Raw genomic sequence first — 24,054 nt, forward strand, 5'->3', positions numbered from 1 at the left:
TGGACGTCAAAACTGCCTTTTTGAATGGGTTCTTAAAAGAGGATGTGTACTTGACACAACCACAAGGTTTTGAAGATCCGAAAAATCCAAGGAAAGTATGCAAGCTTAAGAGATCCATTTATGGATTGAAGCAAGCATCAAGGAGTTGGAACCTTAGATTTGATGAGGCAGTCAAAGAATTTGGCTTTCTCAGAAATGAAGAGGAATCTTGTGTATACAAGAAGTTAAGTGGGAGTAATATCACTTTTCTGGTCCTGTATGTAGATGACATACTCCTCATTGGAAATGACAAAAACATACTTGAGTCGGTCAAGCAATGGCTTAAAAGTCATTTCTCCATGAAAGACCTGGGAGAGGCTGAGTACATACTGGGAATAAAGATCTATAGGGATAGATCGAGGAGACTTATTGGACTAAATCAAGAGACTTACATAGATAAGATTCTCACAAAGTTCAAAATGGAAAGCTCCAAAAGAGGGTTTATTCCTATGCAACATGGCATTAAACTTTGCAAGACTATGTGCCCATCGAGTTCAGAAGAGTTCAAGCGTATGAATAATGTTCCTTATGCTTCTGCAATAGGATCAATCATGTACGCTATGATATGTACTCGACCAGATGTTGCATTTGCTTTGAGTATGTGCAGCAGATACCAGTCCAATCCAGGAGATGCACACTGGATAGCAGCGAAAAATATCCTCAAGTACTTAAGAAGGACAAAGGATAAATTTCTGGTATATGGCGGAGCTAATGAGTTGTTTGTCACTGGATACACTGATGCAAGCTTCCAAACTGACAAAGATGACTTCCGATCCCAATCTGGTTTCATATTTTGTCTGAATGGAGGAGCTGTGAGCTGGAAGAGCTCCAAGCAGAGTTCAGTTGCAGATTCTACAACAGAGGCTGAGTACATAGCAGCAGCTGAAGCAGCAAAAGAGGCAGTTTGGATTAAAAAGTTCATTAGTGAACTGGGTGTAGTTCCTAGCATTGAGAATGGCATCAAGTTGTATTGTGATAACGAAGGTGCTATTGCTCAATCCAAGGAACCTAGATCTCACCAAAAATCTAAACATGTTGAAAGAAAATTCCATCTTATTCGAGAAATTGTTGGAAGACAGGATGTAATAATAAGTAGAGTTGATACCACGGATAACATAGTAGATCCGTTGACTAAACCACTCCCTCAGCCGAAGCATGAGTGTCATACTAGGTCCATGGGGCTTAAGCATATAGGAGAATGTCTTTAGGTTGTTTACTTCATGTTTACAATTATAAAGAATTATGTTTACCATATGTTTGGAATGTTTATCAATAATATAAATAGTTTGTTTCTTATTGCTTGGTTTAGTATTAAATAAAATGTCCATATAATTTGTGTTTTCAATAGGATTATTGGAAACGTTTCGATAATGGAACCCTATAAGTGAACTGAAATCACAATTTATATAATGTCCCTAATCTAAATCACTAAATTGGACATAAGTGGTTTATTAAAGATTAGCATATAATTAATTGATAGCTCGGTTCCATGGGCTATGGAAACATAGAGATGTTTAATCGATTACATGGATGCATACCTGATGCATTGAGACTTGACCTAATCTGATTCGAAAGGGCATAATCGAATCCTTATATTTAGTGGATTCCTTAGACATGAGTATGTCTTAATCACTACGAAATAATTAGTTTAACCTTGACGCTGTTAAACGTCGTGCTGTAAAAGGAGGCTATAAAGGTAGTGATCAGGTGGGCTAAGAATTGAGTGGGAGTTATGGTCATACAAGAATGAATAAGTCCTCCTATGTGATAGGATTGGTGTGTAGGCCTCTTGATGAGCGAGAATTGAAAATTGCATGGCCATGCGGAATAAGATTAAATGGTTAATCCTTAGTTGAACAATTCGAACTCAGAGATCAAGAAACATAATTTGAGAAATAACACTGTGTTGTCAAATTTCACATTAAGTGGCTTAAGGAATTTATAATTGTGCAATTGTCTTCGGACAAGTGGGAGATTGAAGGAATATGTCCGTAGACATTTCCGACAATTACTAAATATAAATATATAGGATATTTATGAAGATAATAAAGTTAATTATTATTAGTAATTATATTTGCTTGCTAGAGAATAAATATAATTGGTGGGTCAATAATAATTGGACCACAACTAATATAATTAATCCTATAAGGTCTTACAAAAGAATCAATTGAACGATAAATAACTCGGGCCCATTAGGAGTATGGGCTTGCGATCCAATTAGGTTAACAAAAGAATCGGTTTCTTTTGACCTAGGTTACTAGTATTATATGAGGATATAATGCTAGTAGTGGAGAAGTGGGGATAATGGGGGTGTGAGTGTTAATGATATTTTTAATTTAAACTCTCACTCTCAATTATTCATACACACACACACAGAAACAAAAACCAGTAAAAGCAAGAGAAACAATACTCTTCCGTTCTAGCAAACGTTGGTATTCAATTGATTCTGGTAGACTGAATAGAGGAGCAACGTTTGAGGCTCTCCATATTATCTTATCGCGTTAATTTCGTGGATTTCACGCTACAAAGGTAATATAGACTAATCCTTTTATATGATTCATATGTCTGATTATGTTTATGATCCTGAGATAGATGTTAGGGAAGTGTTTCCTGAAATTCCGCTTTAAGCATCCATCGAACCCAACAATATATATATATGTATATATATATATATATATGTATATATATATATATACACACACACACACACACACATATATATATGTGTGTGTGTGTGTGTATATATACACACACACACACACACACACACACATATATATATATATATATATATGTGTGTGTATGTATGTATGTATGTATATATATATATATATATATATGTATATATATATATATATATACACTTAACCCTAGTTAATCAAAATTTACCCTATTTAATCTTCATATTATTTAAAATATTCAAATTGTGTATATTTTAATTAATTAACAAACTACATACATAAGTAAAATATTGTGATTAGTCATACTTAAGTAAACTACATACATAATTAATTAAACTACATACATACATAAGTAAACTACATACATAAATAATTAACATTGCATACATAAGTAAATAAAATACACACAGATCAAAATAATTAACAAGCTAAGGCCACTCTATTGTTAAATAAAAAAGGTCTTCTATTCGGTCGTGTTGTTTGCTTTCTTTTTGTTGTGGTAGCTGCATTGTTGTTCTGTTTCACAGATAAGACTAAATACAAGAACGCTGATGTCTGGATAACTTGTGTATTGCTTGTTGGAGCTGTAGTGTTAGATTTGTACGTTGTTCTTAAGTTATTCGTGTCTGACTGGTTCATTAATAAAGTACCCTCATACCAAAATGTTAGTATCAAGTTTCGCAAGTTTTTATCATTATGGATTAGAGGCTATTCTCGAAGATGGTCTGAGCCGATTTCACAATATAATCTGCTTGAATGTAGAGGTCTTCACCCTATACATAACAAATACATATTCGTAACATCTGTCAAGGATGTTTTCATTGGATGGTTTTATGTGCGCGATGTCCCAATTGATGATGGGAAACCTGTGGAACTTGTAACTCAAGAGATTTATGAGAAGGCCAAGCTAGCCGGTGACGACCAAGCACAAGTTAATCTAGATTTAATCCTGTTTTCCAAACGAATATGGCCCGTGCGCCTTATATATTAAGGGACTGGACTAACGATGTTAACTACGATGAAATTTTACTAACTTGGCATGTAACTAATGAGTTATGCTATTGGGTAGACAATCGTTATCGTGCAATGAAAGATAAAAGTGTGTTGGTGAAGCTCTGTGCTGTAAACTCAGTAAGCAGCTGTCAGATTACATGTTATATCTTATACTAAGGCAACGACCGATGTTATCTTCTATAGCAGGGCTTTCAGATATGATATTCGAAAAGACAACTTCGTATAGGATGCAATTATTGGCATGGGTTTTAGAAAGGAACAAGGAACAAGAAGGGAATGATCAGCCTGAAACGGTGCTGGAGCGGTTTTCCAATATACTGATGTCGGATGTGGGTAAAGAAGAGTCTATACTAAAAGAAGAACATGGAAAGAAAGTTGTGTTCTATAATGCCTGTAAACTCGCAGAGAAATTGCGAACTTTAGAAGAAAATCAGTGGGAAATTACAAGTAAAGTGTGGGTGCACCTACTTTGTTATGCTGCAAGGCGGTCACAAGCTAGATTACATGTAGCAAGACTAAATGTAGGTGGAGAACTTATTACTATGACATGGTTACTTATGGCTCATCTGGGTTTAGCCGGGAATTTCCAACAAGCTAACTTCAAAGGATAAATGATGAAGGATTGATATGGTGTAATTAATATAATTTTTAGAACACTGTTTAGGAAATTGTCATGGGATTTCAAGCAGGTGTTATTGTCAATTTATGTCAATGGTTCATAATAAAAGTTTTTTCATTTCCTGTTAATATAGTATTAATGTGTAGTTGCTTTATTTTCGTTTTCCTTATGAATGGGTGCTAGAAAACTATGAAATTGTGATCCTACAAATAAAATTAGAGAAAGTACGATTAATAGACTTGTAAATGTCGTAGGTCTAGTGACGAATATTGCAGGAACAGAGAAGGTGACATATTAGTTCCATATTGCTATCTTAAATCTAAAAACTATTGGTGATCTCTAATGACTCTAAGAATATAATGTGCATTTTATATTTAATGCAAGTGATGAGTTTTAGCTTATTATTGATTTTCAAGACTAAAGTGATTATTTTAAAAATACAAAGGAAGTATTTAAGAATGTAAATGAGCATGTTCAAACTAAAGTAAATGATCACTTCTTAAATTTTCTCAATACAGACCTTCATCTCCGTGAATTTGGCTAATATATGGGCTTAGTGCACAATCAAAATGTTGTGCACAATTCGTTAATGGTTTGTGTAGTTATCATACACTCTTCAGTCTTTATTCTCAACTCCTTTAACTCACACTAATACACTAATACAATTGTTAATATTTATAATTATGTATAATAAAAAATTATAAAAATTTGATATTAATAATCTTTGTATCAAGACAAATCAAATAAGATCCCACTTAACTATGTTTTGATTATAAAATTAAAAATTAATCAAAAAGTAAGCGAGATAAGTGAATAGTGCAAGTATTTCCAATGTTGCAAGTAAATTGAAACGAAGAAAGTACTTCCTAAGTTAATGATTGATATACACTATTTTATTATTATGCACTTAATCTATCGTCGTCATATTCAGCATATCTTGTTGATAATAATTATTTTCTCCATTCCATTATACTTGCTATATTTCGCTTTTTACGCATTCCAATGCGATATTTTGTTTATTTCTAAGTTAAATAATACAAATCTAAAAATTAAAAAAAGTTAATATTATAAAAGTATGCAATTAGACGATTCAAACAAGATTCTATTTGACTATATTTTACTTATACATTAATCGCAATATATTAATATAAAATAAACTTGAACAATGAATAGTGCACATAATCGAAATGTAGCGAATATTTTAGAACGTAGAAAGTATGACAATAGACTATTCCTTATCAAAAAGAGATAATGGCTTGCAGCTAGTAAAATTCTCAATTTATTTAATATAGACTTTACAAAGCTAAAAAAAATCTACAACTCTATATTTTTAATAACTAATTTAAATATTAATCAATTGGTTAAATAACAAAAATATAAAACATATATAGTAGAAACCTTTGGAATTGGAGATTTGAGCAATTGCTCACTTTAATCATGTGTATATTCTTTGTTGATTATTTATAATAATATTTTGTTCTAATATTGCTAAATTGATAATTAAACTAAATAAATCCTCAAACAAAAAAATAAACTAAACACTAAAATCAACAAAAGCATGTACTTAATTGACAAAACTTAATGACCGTTAAAACATCCATCCTTTGAAGTTGCATACCTCACCATACCCAAATCGACGGTGATAATCATGTGTACCAGCTACCGCACAATAAAATATTATTTTAAAAAAAAATTCAATTAAATAAAAATAAATAAAAAGTCTAGTGAGAGAGGGAGTTGTGATGACCACCCCACCCTCCAAAATAAATTTAAAACTATTGCCATTCATAAATTCGACCGTTGAAATCCAAAAAGAAATAAAGCCGTTACTTATTCATACCAGCTAGTTTCTTTCTCTTCTAAGCTCTGCTGTGTAAACTCAAATATAATTACTTGATCCCACTTTTAATTCATTAAAGATAAACTTTTATTTTATTTTTATTTTATACTTCATATTCTGTGATTTTGATTGTGAAATAAAAATGGTGGCAAAAACCCCACCAAAGCAAAGGAAAATTATGGTGGCTTCTCCATTAAGCCCTACTCTTCTTAGAGAGACTGTTAAGAAGGTAATCCATCATTCATTCATTTCTTTTGATTTGATTTGATTAATCTGTATATATTCTGAGTATTGTTTTTTTTTTTTGATAATTAATTTTGGATTATTCAAATTAGGTGGATCAATGTATGGCAAGATTGCAAGAGCTTCAATATACAGTAACAGGAGGAAATAAAGTGGTTGCTGGTGTTAAACTTAGCCCTAGAAGTACTAAATCTTACTTAAAAACCAGTCTTAGATGCAAACAAGAATCTATTAGGTAATTCCCTTCTTCATTTCTATTTTAATGGACTAATTCATATGCATAAAGTATATAGTGCTTTTGGCATGTTATAAGTCTTTTGTTTTGTCTTTCTCGATTTGATACTCGATAATCTCGTCTCATTGGTTGTAACTTTCTTCTTTCCTTTGATAAGGTATGGTCTGCCTACCGCTCAATCTTTTTGGATCCTAATCATCAGTGTCATTCCTGACATTATATGGGGTCAAGACAAATTAAATGAAATGAGCCCTCTATAAAGAATGTTAATTTTGAACATTAAGGAGCGTTTGGCAAAATAATAGAGACAAACTGAATATATTATAAATATCATTATAAATATAGCTTAGGCGTGTCATATATTTCTTAATTGATAAAAAAACAAATTATAAATTGTAATTTTTTTAAAATTCTACTCTATTAACCAAAATTTCAAATGTTAGACCCTTTTTAGCTCTGGGTCGTAGGTAAACCTTGCCTAAGGTTAGAAACGACCCTGCTAATCATAAATACACTGAATATTGATTATGATTTATAAAATATAGATTCTACATTTGGGTATGTGGCCTTATTATTATTAATTGCCAAGGTTCCATTGTACAAAAAGATTTTTGCATTATTATGAGTGGAATTCCATGGAAGTTTTTTTTTCAACTTTTGTGTAGGATTAGAAACAATGCATCAAAGAAATCTCCTGTAGGAAAATTGCCAGCAAGTGTGATAGGTATGAACTCTTTTCTTAGAATATTTTTTTTTTGTTGACTAAAATTGATAAATCTGACAATCAGGAATGAAGTCAATATTTTGAATATAAGTAAAAATTAGTTATATTATGAAAATTTTCAAATTATTTATTCTGATATAAATTTAAATGATAGGTAGCAACAATTACATATAAGAAATAAAGTTGAAATTTTTCTATAATTATTCTTTTGAACAAATTAAGTGTTTTTTGCCTCCATATATTGTTCTAGCGAATCTTCAAAAATAATATTATTAAAATTAAGATAGTAAAAATATAAAAATACCAGAAAGATGAATATAAAATTATAAAGAATAAAGCATAAGTGTATCATATATTAGTAAGTTTTCAAAGTTAAATACAAATAATCACATTTTCGTAACGGGGCCGGGCCTCCCGTCCTCCATGTAGCCTCGCCCTGATAACAATTTTGATGGTAGCAGGGGAATGGAGAAGAATGTCATTATCAACAATGTTAGTAGGAGAAACCGTAGCTGAAATCCTTCAAGCAAGTAAAATCACAAGAGATTTCATGGGAAATGCCAAAATTGAAGATCCGAAAACACCCCTTCCAAGGAAACAGAAACCAAGCTCAGAAAAAACCCCAATCGAAACTCGAAGAAAAAGGGAAAAACAGCATCAATTTCGTATAATTCGAGCTGAATCCGGCACTCCTTCATCACGAAAAGCTCGATCCAAGATTAATTTTAAGGTTTCACCAGATAAAAGATCAGAAATTGTGAGAGAAAAGAATGGAAGTAATGGTAGTATTAGGTATACCACAAACAGAGTATCGCCAAAGCATAAACCTTGGGTTAAAAAAACTGTGCTTTTCCCAAATCCGGTGTTTCATTCCTCACCCAATTCAAAACCGAATCAATTTCGCAAGAAAAATTGTGAATCGAACCCTAAAAGAATAGAAACTCCTCACAAATTTCTGGTAAAATCCCCTGTGAAAATCAAGAGTCCACATAAGGGTTTAAACTCTGTTTCCCCTGTTTCAAAAACAACAATTTTGAGTAGGAAGTCTCCTCCAAAAATGGGTAATTCTTCAATGGCTTCAAAATTGAGAAGATCGCTGTCGCCTTCGAGATTGGCGAATCGATTAGTTTCTCCATTGAAGGGAAGAAGGATTTCATTGAATGGTGGTAGTTTTGATGGTGGAGTTATGAAACAGAGGACTCCTGCTTTGATGATGATGCCACTGAGGTTTTCTTCTACAAGAACTTCTAATATTGGAATTCAAGATTAATGTGTTTGATGTTGTCAAAACATATTTTGATGTTTACAATGATATTTTCTCAATGTCTATAGTTCGTATATCAATACATGTGGTTATTTGGCCAGTTCATGGAAGTATATATCTCACTAGAAGTATATGCAACTCATTCTTTGCTTCTACAATTTCCACAGTGAAGGGAATATTATTTTCTCTCTTCCAAAATATTAGCTAACATTTGTTTTTTTTATGAGGTCCAAAGTATTAATTCAATCGTTAATATCTCTAATTATGTATATTAAAATTATTAAAATATGATATTAATAATCTTTACATTAGACGAATCAAATATGATTCTACTTGAATATATTTTAACTAGTAGACTAAAAACTAATAAAAAATTAAGGGTGATGAATAGTATTATATTTACAATGTTACAAGTAATTTGGGATAGAGGAAGAAGTATCATATTTCGATGTTGTTTAAAACTTTCAGCCAATTACAATTATACAATCTAATAAAAAGACTGTAAAATTTCATATGATATTTTTTTAAAGTCTTCAATTTAAAGTGATTAATTATATATAAAATTTCACATGATTAATTATATATAAAATGATCAATTATATTATCATTTATAACTTATAAAAGAAATGAATTTTGACCTTAAATAAATCAATTATAGATCACATATTGAAAAAACTATAATTAAATTGATTGGGCTATTGATCTCATATTAAGACGGTGGCTCGCAAGATTAGCTGACCATTTAATTAGAGATGAATTTCGAACAAAGATTAGGGTATAGTTTGAATAATTAATGAAATGTATGCATTTTTAAGAAACCGTGCGTGATCAAGAAAAGAATCAGTTGACCGCAAGTCAACGAAAGCGTTTTTGTCAGTGATTTGTAATATATCTTCTTTCATAATTAAATCATTTGGGCTAGATGTGAACCGTCTCTCAAAAAGATGGTCTCTTAGGAGATTTGCTGCATTTCAATTTACGTAAGATAATTTTATTTATCCCTTTGAATTTGTTATACACTATTCAAAAGACTTTTATTTCAATTTGTATAATATAGTAAATTCAAAAATACTACGAACTAACAAGAAACGAAAAATTAATAAAGAGCACAAACTATGGTACATTAGGCTTAAGTCTTAACCAAGTCATACTGCCTAGGATCCTTAATCTCAACATCCCGATGCCCATTCTTAAGCTTAGCTTGTTGAGTTCTAGATCTCATTTGGCGCAACCTAGCATCCGCACTTTCAGTCATTCCACAATAAGATTGCAACATTTTTGGCATTTCATTATAAACTTTCCTCCAAATTGCATTAGCTTGATCACCTGCAAAATTCAAATAACCCTCAAAATGCCAATTGCAATCATAATCTTTATAACATGCCCATGATTTAATTCCAAGAAATGAATTGCATATTGATCTTTAGGAATAACCTGCTCGCCGACACTCAAATTTTCAATTACTCCACATTGACGTCTAGGGCCCATTTAGACATGCTACGTATGATGGTTGTACTCTATTTTACCATTGCCGATGACTTTGCAAGAGCCACATGGTTGTATTTGATGAAATTCAAGAACTAGTACATTGTTTTTCTTAAACAATTTTATGCTTATGTTGACACACAGTTTCACTCAAAAATTCAAATCATCCGGACTGACAATGCCAAAGAATTTTGTGACGGTGACGCTGAACTTTTTTATCTTCATCATGGTATAATTCACCAAACCTCTTGTCGTAGTACTCCTCAATAAAAGGGGGTCGTTGAGCGTAAACATCGTCATTTATTGGAAGTGGCTCGTGCCCTTTCTTTTCAATCTAATCTTCCTATCCGATTTTGGAGAAAATGCATCAAAACTGCAACTTATCTCATCAATCGCTTTTCCTTATTTGTTCATGGTAACATCTCCCCATATGAAAAACTTTTTGGTGAACCACCCAATATTTCACACCTTAAATCTTTTGGATGTTTGTGTTTTGTATCCACTCTCAAGCACAACAAGTCAAAGTTCCATCCGAGAGCTGACATTTTCATTTTCATAGGTTACTCCCTTAGTCAAAAAGCCTACAAGACATATAATCCTACTACCAACTCTATTGTCTTTTCTACTACCAACTCTATTGTCTTTTCTAGAGATGTCACATTCCAAGAACATCATTTTCCCTACCACTCTACTACCCCTAGTACTTCTCCTTTATCTACTTTTTACCTACCAGCTTACACTCTTCTTCCTCCTTATGATGACTCCTTTCATCCCTCTAATTCGTTTCCTATACCCCACCCTTCCACTTTATTTTCCTCTACTTCTAGTCTTACTAATACTACCCCTACTACTTCACCTTTACTCTCACCTTCTGATACTTCTGCTATTTCTACACAAAATGATAATACTTCTTCAGCCATTCCTCTACAAACCGATAATATATCTTCCTCTTCCTTCCCTCCTGAAGTATCTCTAGTTGTTGACTTGTCCCAACCCACTATTCTCCCTTCTCTACCTACTAGAAAATCTACTCGCCTAATCAACCACCCTCTCATTTAAAAGATTTTGTCTGTCACACAGATCATTGGTGCAATCTGGTCCGTTTTGATTCCTTACCCCCTGTTCATCAATCTTTACTTGCCTCTCAAAGTCAATGGCATGAACCTAAAAACTTACAAACAAGCTGCACAGGATCCTTTATGGGTCCAAGCAATGACATCTGAACTTCAAGCTCTTCAAGATAATCATACATGGGATCTTGTCCCTCTTCCTCTTGACAAGAAAACAGTTGGTTGCAAATGGGTTTATAAAATTAAGCTCAAAGTTGATGGTTCTATTGAACAGTATAAGGCTCGACTTGCCGCCAAGGGTTACACTCAAGAATATGGCATTGATTTTCATGATACCTTCTCTCCTATAGTCCGTATGACCCCCATTCGTTGTATATTGACTCTTGCTGCATCTAAGAAATGGCCCTTGCATCAACTTGACGTTAATAATGTGTTTTTGCATGGTGACCTAAATGAGGATGTGTATATGGTTTTGCCCGATGGTTTATCGGTTCCTCCTAATATGGTATGTAAACTTCGCAAGTCCCTTTATGGCCTCAAACATGCTTCCCCCCAGTGGTTTTCCAAGCTCACATCTGCACTTATCTCTTAGGATTTTATTCAATCTAAACTGGACTATTCCTTGTTTACTCACAAATCTCATGATTCCATCACCATTTTTGTTGTATATATGGATAACATTGTGGTCACTAGTAATAATCCTGATGTTATATCTCGGCTCAAGTCCCATTTACATCTTGCTTTTAGTATTAAAGACCTTGGTCCGTTGAGTTTCTTCCTTGGTCATAAACTTACATATTCTCAAAGTGACATCATTCTAACTCAGCAAAATTTAGTAACGAATTGCTTCGAGATTCTGGTATTGTTGCTCTCAAGCCTCATGTTACACCTTTTCCTTCAAACCATAAACTGTCTACTCATGACTCTCCTTTATTGTCCAACCCTATCTTGTATCGTAGCCTCATTGGTAAACTCAACTTCCTCACTCATACTCGCTCAGATCTTTCTTATTATGTCCAAGCTCTTAGTCAACATATGCAAAAGCCAACCATTCATCATTTTGAGGCTCTTACACATATTCTTGGTTACTTATTAGCCACGTTGGGTCAAGGCATTCTTCTCTTTGTTAAGAAGCATATTCTGATTCCGATTGGGGGGCGTGTCCTGATACTAGACATTCTAAATCCGGCTTTGTTCTTCTTCTCGGTCGTTCACCCATTAGATGGAAATCAAAAAACCAAGCTACAGTATTAAAATCATCATCTGAAGCTGAGAATCGTTCCATGGCCAGTGCTTCATTTGAGGTTGTTTGGGTTGTTCATCTTCTTGAAGAACTTGGCTTAACATCTTTAAAGCCTGTTACCTTGCATTGTGATAATATGTATGCTCTCCATATTGCTCAGAACCTAATTTATCATGAACGTACAAAACATTTGGAGATTGTCTGTCATTTTACACGTGAAAAGGTTATGGAAGGCTTGTTACAGTTAACCTACCTCCCTACTTCTTCTCAGCTAGCTGATATATTCACCAAGATCATTCCGTCTACTCAGTTTCGTCACTTAATAGCCAAACTTGGTGTGTATACCCCAACCAAGTTTGAGGGGGGGATGATAAGAGTATAATACAATCTGCACTTAACAAAATACCCTGTCCCGGGGTACCCTTCAAATAACGAATCACTTTTAAAGCAGCCTCCCAATGCTCAATGCGTGGTTCCTGCATAAACTGAGACAATATGTGTACGGAATAGGCTAAATCCGGCCTGATGACTGCAAGATAAATTAAACGTCCAACCAATCGACGGTACACTTCCGGATCAGGCAGAAGCTCTCTATCAGCCAAGCCGAGCCTATGATTTTGTGGTATGGGAAACCCACTTGGTTTAGCCCCTAACAAACCAGCTTCATAAATAATGTCTAAGGTATATTTCCTTTGACACAAAAATAGACCTGCAGAGCTACGAGCCACTTCTATGCCCAGAAAATATTTCAAAGGACCCAGGTCCTTCATTTTGAAACAATCACTCAAATATGCTTTGAAAGTACATAATGTAGCGGAATCGTTCCCAGAAATAATGAGATCATCAACATACACTAAAACATTAATCTGGATATTGGCCTTAGTGAACGAAAAAAGAGAATAATCAGAATAGGACTGTAAAAAACCGTATGTTTTCAAAGCGGTGACAAGCTTTGCGAACCAACATCTGGGAGCTTGTTTGAGACCATACAATGACTTACGTAATCTGCAGACCAAGGAAGGATCCGAACTCTCAAACCCAGGGGGCAGTTTCATGTATACTTCTTCAGCGAGATCACCGTGCGAAAAGGCATTATGAACATCCATTTGATGTAGCTCCCAATTTTTGGAAGCAGCAATGGCCAAAAAAATCCGAACTGTTGTCATTTTTGCAACCGGAGCAAACGTCTCATTATAGTCAATGCCTTCTTGTTGATGATTACCTAAGACAACCAACCTAGATTTGAGTCGTTCAACTGCGCCATTGGACAAATATTTGGTCCTGTAAACTCACTGACTACCGAGAGCCTTTTTACCGGGAGGAAGAGGTTCCAAAGTCCATGTACCATAAGCCTCGAGAGCTTGAATTTCCTCCTGCATGGATTTCTGCCAACCAGCATGTTTCATCGCTTCTTTAAAGGACTTGGGGTCAGTACCATTAATAATAGCTGCAATAAACTTTCGATAATGTACTGAAAAATTGTCACAGTGAATATAATATGCTAAGGGATACAGAGTACCTGAAGTGTGATCGGAGGACGGTGCCGGGAGAGAAGGAGACTGACTTTTAGCAAACACGGATGCGGTGACGTGGTCGCGAAGCTTGACCGAAGGAAACTTTGTACGAAATCCACGTTCCATGTTATCGGTACCCGAAATATCATTAGCAGCGACAACTGACGATGGAGCAGCACTGCCCGAGTGAGCTTCTACTAGAAGAGTATCAGGGGCAACAGGATGCGTGGGCACAGAAGCTGTCGTAGGCTGAGCTTGTGGGGACTGCTGCACCATAAGCTGTGGTATTCCGCTTTCGTAACCATTACGCACAATTCCTTGCCCCTCAATGTCACAGTTATCATCACAACTACCAAGATCACAAAAATCCTCATGTATATCCCCATGTTCCACAATATTCGAACCAACATTGACATCCTCCAAACACCCAAACGGAAAAACATCTTCAATAAACTTAACATCACGAGATACAAGAAATTCTTTTGATTCAAGATCATACAAATTCCATCCCTTTTTTCCGAAAGGATACCCCATGAATACACATTTCTGACTTTTGCTTGCGAATTTGTCTCCGTTGGTCTTTTGATTGTGAGCAAAGCATAAACAGCCAAAGGTACGAATAGCATTAAAAGCGGGTGGTTTATGAAAAAGAATCTCAAAGGGTGTCTTATTTTGCAAGAGGGGTGTTGGAGTACGATTAATTAAATGAGCAGCCGCGAGTACACACTCCCCCCAAAAATAAATCGGCAATTGAGCTTGAAATCTCAAGGCTCTTGCCACACTCAAAATATGTTTGTGTTTGCGCTCAACCCTTCCGTTTTGCTGTGGAGTACCCACACAAGAAGTTTGAAAAATAATATCGGTGGCCGTAAAATAATCAATCAAACATTTAAATTCTGTACCATTATCACTTTGAACAATTTTAACAGTTTGAGATGTCTATCAACCATAGCAAAAAAAGCCATAAATATTGGGAAAACTTCGGTTTTATCAAGCAATAAATAAATCCACATAGCTTTAGAAAAGTCATCAACAATTGTTAAAAAATAACGAGCCCCACAAGAAGATCCATGTCGATAAGGCCCCCATAAATCACAATGAATTTTCTCAAATATTCTAGTGCATTTATTTTCACTTAACGGAAAAACATCCCTATGATGCTTAGCACGAAAACACACTTTACAATCTTTTGCTAAATGAACCTTATTACTACTAACATGGGGAAGTAACTTTATTACTTTTTCGGAAGGATGGCCAAGACGCCTATGCCAGAGTTCTAGAGCCGAAGTAGCTTCGATTGCGGTCACCATCTCATGTTTGCTAAAATAGTACAATCCATCTCTCCTAGTGGTCGTTCCAATCAGCGCCTTCGTTTGGTCCTGTATAACACACATATTAGAATTGAAGGTGACAATAGTTTGTAAATTATCATTAAGTTGGGATACGGAAAGTAAATTGCAACTCAAATGAGGTGCATATAGAACATGATGAAGAGTAATCGTATCGGATAAACGAACCGATCCTTCCATAGAAGCAACTACGGTTTCGCCGTTTGGCAAACCAACAGAACAATGAATGTGACGAATGGAAAGTAACCATGACTTATCACCTGTGACGTGATGAGTAGCGCCTGAATCAATTATCCAAGAGGATACATCAAACTTACCATTTAGGCGATTTTCTGGTATTGTAGCATTACCAAAGAATCCCGTAATAGCTCTCCATTGCTTGGGCGTGAAAACTGACGCAGGTGATGCTGATTCAAGAGCATAACCAGCAGCAGCATTGGCAGAGGCATGTGATACGGACGCGGGAATACGACCACCAGCTTCAGTGACGCACATACCTCCTTTCCCTCGAGCAGCTGTGTGTTTCAGACCTTTGCTTTTATCATTCCAACCATCCGGATACCCAACAATGTCAAAGCATCGCGTAGCCTCGAGGAGGAGTGTCCCGGAATCTGACAGTAAGAACACACTACTGTGCTGCTGCGTCCTCGACCAGTACCTGCTGTGGTACGAAGAGCAAACCCGACAGCAGGAGTGGTCTCCTCCCTCACGTGATCAAGGCCACGAACCAGTTCTTCTTGTGAAACTTGTTGATATGCCTTGTTTAGTGAGGGTAGAGGATCTTGAGCAAGAATGGTGGATCGTGTATTAGCATAATAATCAGAGTGCAACCCAAGTAAAAATTGGTGCAATCTATCATCCTCACGCCTTTTCTCATGTTGCTTGCCAACATTGCAAGTACATCGACCACACTTACAACAAATCAAAGGTTCAAATTGAGCAAGAGCATCCCATAAAACTTTTAATTTACTAAAATAAACAGCAACAGTCATAGTTTTAGTTTGTTCACAACGATTAATTTGAGACTTTAAGTGTTGAATACGAGAACCATTGACAACGCAAAACCGTTCATGCAAATCAGTCCATAAATGCTTAGCATTATCATAATTAGACAACATACTTTTTACCTCCGGATCAATGGTATTCATAAGCCATGAAACGAGTATACAATGAACAACGACCCAATCCTCCTTTGTTGCGGGTGGAGCATAATTAGTGATGGTGCCATCGAGGAATCCGAATTTGCGACGAGAGGAAAGAGCTATGTATATGGCGTGTGCCCATGAATCGAAGTTGTCAAGTTTGAGTCGAACCGGAGTAATAAAATCTCCTGGACGATCATGTGCGCCGAGGTAGAAAGGATAGGTGGAATCAAGTTTTTGTGGCTGCAGTGTATTGTCGCCAGCCATGAAGGTAGAAAAAAAAAACTAACCCTTGCTACCATGAAAGAATAAGAAGCATGTATGTTTCTAAAAATGTTTTTGCTCCCCCTCCTTAATTACAATGTATCTTTATATAAGGTTGAGATCTAATTAAGTAAACTTGGCCTAAAAACATACCACAAGATAATATTACCATATAGCTAATATTCCCAATCTCCTAGAATAATGCTATATGATATTGTTGTCATATAACTAATATTGATATCAATTACAATATTTCCAAATATTCCCAATAATTTTGCTTTCCCTTTGACAACTGTATTTTCGATTATAAGGATGCATCAGTCCTAATATGTGGTGTAATGAAATAATACAAACAGCTTTTCTCTCTTTTTCATTTTCTTATCTTGTATCCGATAGTGCTGCAATACCTATCCCCTTAATGCTCACAAGGGCACAACTTCCTACAGGCATACTAACAATCTCTTTTAACTTCTCTACATTGGGCTTATACAACCAATAATCCCCTGTATGCCAAATCAAATCATCTCACCTAAATATTTCAATCATTGGCTCACATTTCGAGACAAACTCAGCATAAACATCCTTATCTTCGTTAATTCCCCCATAATTCTCCACCAATAAATGAGCAGTAGATAGACTTACTTGTAACCTACGCACATCTCTAATCCCCTTCTTCAAATAACTACCACATTTTCCACATGGTAATTTTGCCACAACCATATGTAGCCGAACATACTTTCCAACATCTGGGAGGGGAATTTGTGGGCACTTCCTATGCAAGTCAGTCTCGTTAATCGTCTCAGGGAACAGTTTTTTCCAAGTGACATTCAGGGAAACAGACTCGAAATTTATAATTACAGACTCGGCAAATTCGCCTAAACTGGATTGATCTGAATATTCAAAATTGATAAAACCCACTTTCAAGGACTTGTTATGGTTTAAGTGGGCCCCATGAATGATCTCGAGTATTTTTGAAGGTTTACCATTGTTGTAACTGTTAGATTTGAAGGTTTACCATTGTTGTAACTGTTAGAGTATATAACATATCTTGGGGCCTCAACCATCAGCTTAAGCTTTTGGTTGAGTTGGTTCCTTAACATGGTATCAGAGTCAACGTGACAAGAGGTCACGGGTTCGAATCTCAATCACCACTTATTTAAGTGGAATATTTAGCACCAGGTATGAGGAGGGTCTGTGCTGCATCTACACATCTAGCCTAAAGGGCTCTTGTGTAAAGGGGTGTGTTAGAGTATATAACATATCCTGGAGCCTCAAACATCAGCTTAAGCTTTTGGTTGAGTTGATTTTTTGACAAATAACAAATGAGTAGATGATGGAAGAAGATTGCATCGAGGAGGAGTATGGAGAAAGAGAAGAGGAGGATTATTATGAGATTAGATGGAGATGGTAAGTTGTGCTTTGTGAAAAATGCCCATTTCTTAAATCATAAGGACTTTGTGGTGTGTTGATATGGATTTTATTGCATTATTTTGTGGAAAAGAACGATCAAAAATATATGATAAATTTATTGAAAAGTTGTTTTTGTTAAGTTTAATTTTAGTTTTGGAGTATTACACAAATTGTTATATGAGACGAAGATGCGTATTTTATGTTTGAATTAAATAGCCAATCTAATATATATTAGGAGAATATGAACTTTTTGTTTGAAATCGTGTTATTGAGGGACGATTTATTTCAATAGTACCTCATAACTATATAATGAAATCATTTTGGTGTACATTTCAATAATAGAGAAAAATAGATTTTAAGCATATTTAATGTATAGAAAATAGATCAGCAAGATGTTATTTCTTTTAGGAAACATTTTGAATTTTGTTGCCTTTTCTAATGATATACTTCCAAGTTTGATCTTAAGTTTGTGTGAATATAACATTAATGATATGATTTGTTTCGATTCTTCCTAAATCTATTTTAAATGTAATCTTAATATTCAAGTTTGTAATAAGTTTACTCATGGATATGTGTCATGGTTATAAGCCCATACAGTTCCGCATATAGTTAGAGTCCAGAGGAAAAGTTACGGATAGATCATACTCATACCCTCTTGAGGATGAAGCCATAAGGAATGCACGCGATAATTAAACTCGCATGTAATGAAAGCCCTGCAAAATAAAAGATGATTAATTAGCACCAAGATAACATGGAAAAAAAGTTACTTGCAAAACACAAAACAAGTTGGACTAAAATTATATCATTTGAAAAACATTAAATAAATAAATAAATAAATAATAAAAATAAAATAAGAAAGAAAAATAAAAAATAAAAACTACATAACAAAAAGAGGTAAGTAAAATATGACTATTAAAAGTCTATAATTATTTAGAAAACTAAGTACCAATTAACATATGGCAAGTATATGATAACAAATCAATTAGGATTAGATCTCCTTATAAGAGTATAAGACTATTAGTAGACTATATTAGATAGATTCTTGCGTAAAATACAGATGTAATAAATGTTTACTTATATGAATATATTAATATTAATTTATAAAATTAATTCATTTTCAACATAAAGTTAATCTTTAAATCTTTCTATTTATTGTAATAATATATTTCAATTGACAAAGCGAAGAAATAATTTATTATACAACTATATTAAAAATATATGTGAAAAAATACATAAAAATTACCATCAATCAATAAAATTTTATCAAGTGATATATCGTTAAGCTTTATTATATTGATGAAATCACCCAAGTAAATCAAGAAATGTCCATCAATGGTTTTTATTAAATTTTAATTACTATAATTGTAACATGCAATAGAATACTTTGTTTATTATAAAAAAATAATTCTTTATGACAATTTAATTTTTACAACTTAATTTAAATTATTTTTATAAAATAAATATTAATAAAATAAAAATTGTATCAAGTTTTTTATTAATTCAAGTACTCAAAACTAAAATTGCGTTGAGTTTTATTTTAGTATAAGAAAATCTCTCTTTTAATTATAAAAGGCCTTAATTTTAAAAATTTATAAAAATTAAACATAACCCTAAAATTGTTTGTTACGCGGCTGCCAAATGATGGATAGAATTGTAGTGCTAAGATACATGATTTAACACATGCATTTCTCCCATTGTGGAATTGACCGGCCTGTAAAATCTATAAAAATCAAACAATTCATTTCTCAGGCTTTTTGTAAAATTCAAATCCCCCATATGACCTTCAGCGATAGCTACTTAAATGTTCTGGAACAAGCTTGCTCTTTAATACTCCCTCCTATTCACCTTAGCAGTCCTATTTGACTTTTCACGGATTTTAAGGAGCGTTAAAAGTGGGATCCTAATGGTAGGAAAGAGAGTGGTATTATGAGTTTTTTTTAGTGTAAGGAACAAAAATTAGTATAGGTAATGGAGGGTATAATTGAAAATAGGATAAAGTTACTAAGGGCATAAAAGGCAAAAACCCATACCAAAAATAGAAATGGGACAATTAAAGTGACTTGACCATAAAAGGAAATGAGACACATAAGCTAAATAGGAGGGAGTATATTTTTTTTTAAGGTTGTTAAGTTTAATTTCTTAAAATAAAAATTTATTTCCCAATTATTACGAGTGCTTTATATTTATTTTAGCATATTATCCACTAATATCTCTAAGAAGATCTAATCCTGATTATAATATTTGGCCAGATGAATTCTTTATCAAAACGTTCCAAATTAATTTATAATCGAATTTGGGGTTATGAATCATGAAACATGCGGCTAGATAATATTGGTGTTGATAAAAGGGTTTTGTATCAAAAAATTAATTCGGCAATTTTGTAGAAATTATGAAGCAAAACAACAATCAATTTGTTTCCATTTTCAATCTCTTTACTAATCCATCAATAAGATTGTCTTTCAAACTCTTAATTTTTGCATTACTTTATTTTTAATTTTGAGCTGGACTCGGCTTGTATTTGGCCCCTTACACACGTGGATTCGTAAATTTATCAACACTACAACATAATTTGCTTTTAGTAGGATATATTTAACGATATTCAATTTAAATGTCGATATTGCAAATTGCTAATAGTATATATAGAAGATTTAGTGGCATTTATTAGACCCTTTAGCCGCATACTAGAAAATCACACTAAAACATTTTGCAGTATAAGATCTAATGGCATTTCTCATAACTACCACTATAGACTATCGTAACAATTATATATGCCACTAAAGGCCAAATAAAGTGTCGCTAAATCACTTTATGGTGGAACTTAAAATAAAAACTAATAATTATTACATTAAAAATATGAATTAGTGACATTTTTTTAATGCCACTAAATCTAATATCACAAAAAATTAAATTTATTATAGTGCAATGAGATGTTCTCGAGCTCTCGGTTTTTTATTGTGAACACCTTTATCTTGTTTCTTTGTCGTCCCACAATATCTTTTCAGCTTCTTTGGCATTGCATCATAAACTTGCCACCAATATGCATGAGCATCATCACTTGCAAAACGATGATTCTCTAGTCTATCCCAATTACAATCATAACTTGTATTACATAACCATGGTTTTGTTCCTAGGAAATGAATTGTGTACCTATCCTTAGGAACAAGTATCTCTCTTTTTCCTTCACTAAAAATCTTCATAAAGTTTATTTTCAACGTTAGTCTGTGCCACCAAGTTAAGACCTCATTTAAATATCCTTGATCTCCACCATTGTATGAATTAAGACTGAAACGCTTGGCCATAAGATCGTCAAAAAAGCACTTAGATGGCTCAAGGACCATAATTCCCGTGTTAAAAAGCCACTTATCATTTGGTGCAGCGGAAAGTTGAGGTAAGTTAAAGAAATGGTCAATATTACGAAGAACTATAAAATCAGAATCGATGTAAATGAGTTTCTCATACTCGACTAATTCCCAAATTCGTAACTTGCTATAGTTCCACTTGTTATAGGCATCCATCTTGCGGTTAGGGCTATCGATTCGTTCAATCCGTTTTACTATCCAACCGGCCAATTGGAGCCTTAAGATGGAGTGATGAGATATGGTATGATCCGCAAGAAGGACTAGTTCCTTGGTGGTATTAGTTTGGAGAATACTTTGCGCTAAAGCTATAGCTCCACATACATAGTCCTCAGATGAATGGATAATTGTTACGTAGGCTTCTCTTGGTGCGTACGTGCTTGTAGATCTTGGCACACTTTGAAGCTCGTGTAGAAATTGATTTCCATTGGCTAGCAACTCTCTACTTCCTGAGCAATATAATTAACTAAATGAGTTCTAATTGAAATTTGTCTTGGTGTGTGTAGAAATTACGTTATATGCGAGTAATAACAATGCCCTCTAAATAATAGAAACAACTTAAAATAAATATAGATATTGTTTCTAGTATAATTAATAAGTGTCGTCACTCTTGGAGAGATGTATGTGAAAAAAATAATTAGATTTGGATTTGAGTCTAGGATCTTTAGACACAGATATTTTTTTGAACCCATTTAAGACTCATTCTCTCTCTCGATTCATTTAAGACCTACATTCTCTTTTTGGATCTATTTAAGACTCAGACTTGTTAGTCCAATTCTAGACCTAACCTATTATACAACCCAAAATCAATTTTAATTTCGTTCAAATCTTAGACTCAATTTAGACTTAAATACAAGCCATAGACGACCTATTTTAGTACTAATAAAACCTTTAAAATATAAAAAAGTTTAAGTATGAATAATTAAATCAAAATTAATTTAGGACCTGTTTAGAACCCTAGACCATCAAATTCAGCAAATTTAGATACGGGTCCAAAATTTTTATCATACCCTAAAAGTTTGAATATGAATATGAATTCATAATAATATAAGTTAATAATTTTGGGTTCGGATTTGATTGGATCTGACCCAAGACCATCCCAAAGTCGTTCCTAACTAACACAAAATCAATGTAAAGAATATCGTTTTACATAGGTAGATAAGCTGAAAAAAAACAAATAATTTATCCGGTACCTTTCTCTTCTGAAGATCCAGCATAAGGATGATGGAGAGCACAACTTCCCACGGGCATGCCAATCATCTCCTTCAACTTCTTAACATTAGGCTTATACACCCAATAATCCCCTTTATGCCATAGCAAATCATCACACCTAAATAATTCCACCATGGGCTCATTACATTTTCCAACAAACACAGCATAAACCTTCTTCTCTTTGCTACTAATCCCATTCTCAACTACCAAATGAGCTGTTGCAAGACTTATTTGTAGCCTATGAACATCTCTAATTCCCTCCTTTAAGCAATTCCCATTCATGTTGATTTCCTCCTTTCCTTTTGTGCATGGCAATTTTGCCACCACGACATCGAGCCCAGAGTATGTCCCGTGCTTTGGCATGGGAATCTCTGGGCACGAGTCTTTGGTTTGGGTCTCATCCAACCATTCTGGAAAAAGTTTTTCCCAAGTGATGTTAGATGAGATTGGCTCAAGCTTTATGTTTACAATTTCTACGGTCCCACCAAAATTTAAGTATGAATGTGGTGGGTCCTCAAAATTGATTAAACCTACTTTTAGGGTTTGATGAGGTCTTAATTGATTCTCGAGAATGACCTTAAACAATTCCGGTGGTTTAATCTTGTTTGGATGAAACGAAGACTGAGGTTGAGATGGTTTTGCTTGGATAAGGAGGTGCTCAACATGAAAAAAATTAGGGTTTGAGAAGAATACATTGCCTAAAAGGAGTAGAAGGAAGAATATGAGGAAGAAAGAGGAGAGAAATATGGTTTTTCTCTTGTAGGAGGAAGTAAAAATGGAAGTAGTTGTTGATGATGATAGGCTTGGTTTGTAGAAAGCCATGTATATTAGATGAGATATGAATTTTATTTTAGCATGTCTTGTTTAAAATTAGCTTAGCTAGCTGATAACTACTTGTAATTGTTAGGAGATTCAGGGATGAAGTTGGTTTATTTAAGTGTAGGTTCATTGTGCATGACTTGATATATAGGGTTTATTATAAGAAAAATGATATTAATTAATTTTCATAATAATAATACAAGGGAGGAAATAATAATTAATACACATTAATAAAATATAAAATAATAATACTGTTGTGCAACAATTTGAAGGGAGACTAACAAAGAGTGAAAACCAATAAACATAAACTAGGTATTCATTGTTAAACCAATTGTTTACTCTTAAATATGAGTTCTTCTATTCACCATAAAATAACATTATTTTATAAGAAGTTAATCTACAAAATAAACTTATTGACACTAAATCTATAAAAATAAACTTATTGCAAAACGATAAATTAAGATTTAGATCTTATACAACAAAAATTTGTGTAAAAAGTTTTGAGGTAAATGAATATTATAATTAAGTAGG

The 24,054-nt window shown here is 33.9% G+C and overlaps 2 protein-coding genes across 2 annotated transcripts; one reads left to right on the top strand and one right to left on the bottom strand.

Annotated features, from left to right (window-relative positions):
• The first annotated feature begins 6,195 nt into the window (after positions 1-6,195).
• On the top strand, positions 6,196-8,971 carry LOC130796764 (probable microtubule-binding protein TANGLED). The gene is made up of 4 exons (XM_057659145.1): positions 6,196-6,422; positions 6,529-6,671; positions 7,337-7,395; positions 7,857-8,971. The coding sequence occupies exons 1-4, from the start codon at positions 6,336-6,338 to the stop codon at positions 8,663-8,665; spliced, it is 1,098 nt and encodes a 365-aa protein (XP_057515128.1). The 5' UTR covers positions 6,196-6,335; the 3' UTR covers positions 8,666-8,971.
• An 11,893-nt stretch (positions 8,972-20,864) lies between these two features.
• On the bottom strand, positions 20,865-23,646 carry LOC130796797 (putative UDP-glucuronate:xylan alpha-glucuronosyltransferase 5). The gene is made up of 2 exons (XM_057659194.1): positions 22,686-23,646; positions 20,865-21,941 (listed from the first exon to the last, which is right to left on the bottom strand). The coding sequence occupies exons 1-2, from the start codon at positions 23,524-23,526 to the stop codon at positions 21,049-21,051; spliced, it is 1,734 nt and encodes a 577-aa protein (XP_057515177.1). The 5' UTR covers positions 23,527-23,646; the 3' UTR covers positions 20,865-21,048.
• Between the last annotated feature and the right edge of the window lie 408 nt (positions 23,647-24,054).

Source organism: Amaranthus tricolor, chromosome 12 (genome assembly GCF_026212465.1).
Source record: "Amaranthus tricolor cultivar Red isolate AtriRed21 chromosome 12, ASM2621246v1, whole genome shotgun sequence".
Taxonomy (NCBI): Eukaryota; Viridiplantae; Streptophyta; class Magnoliopsida; order Caryophyllales; family Amaranthaceae; genus Amaranthus; species Amaranthus tricolor.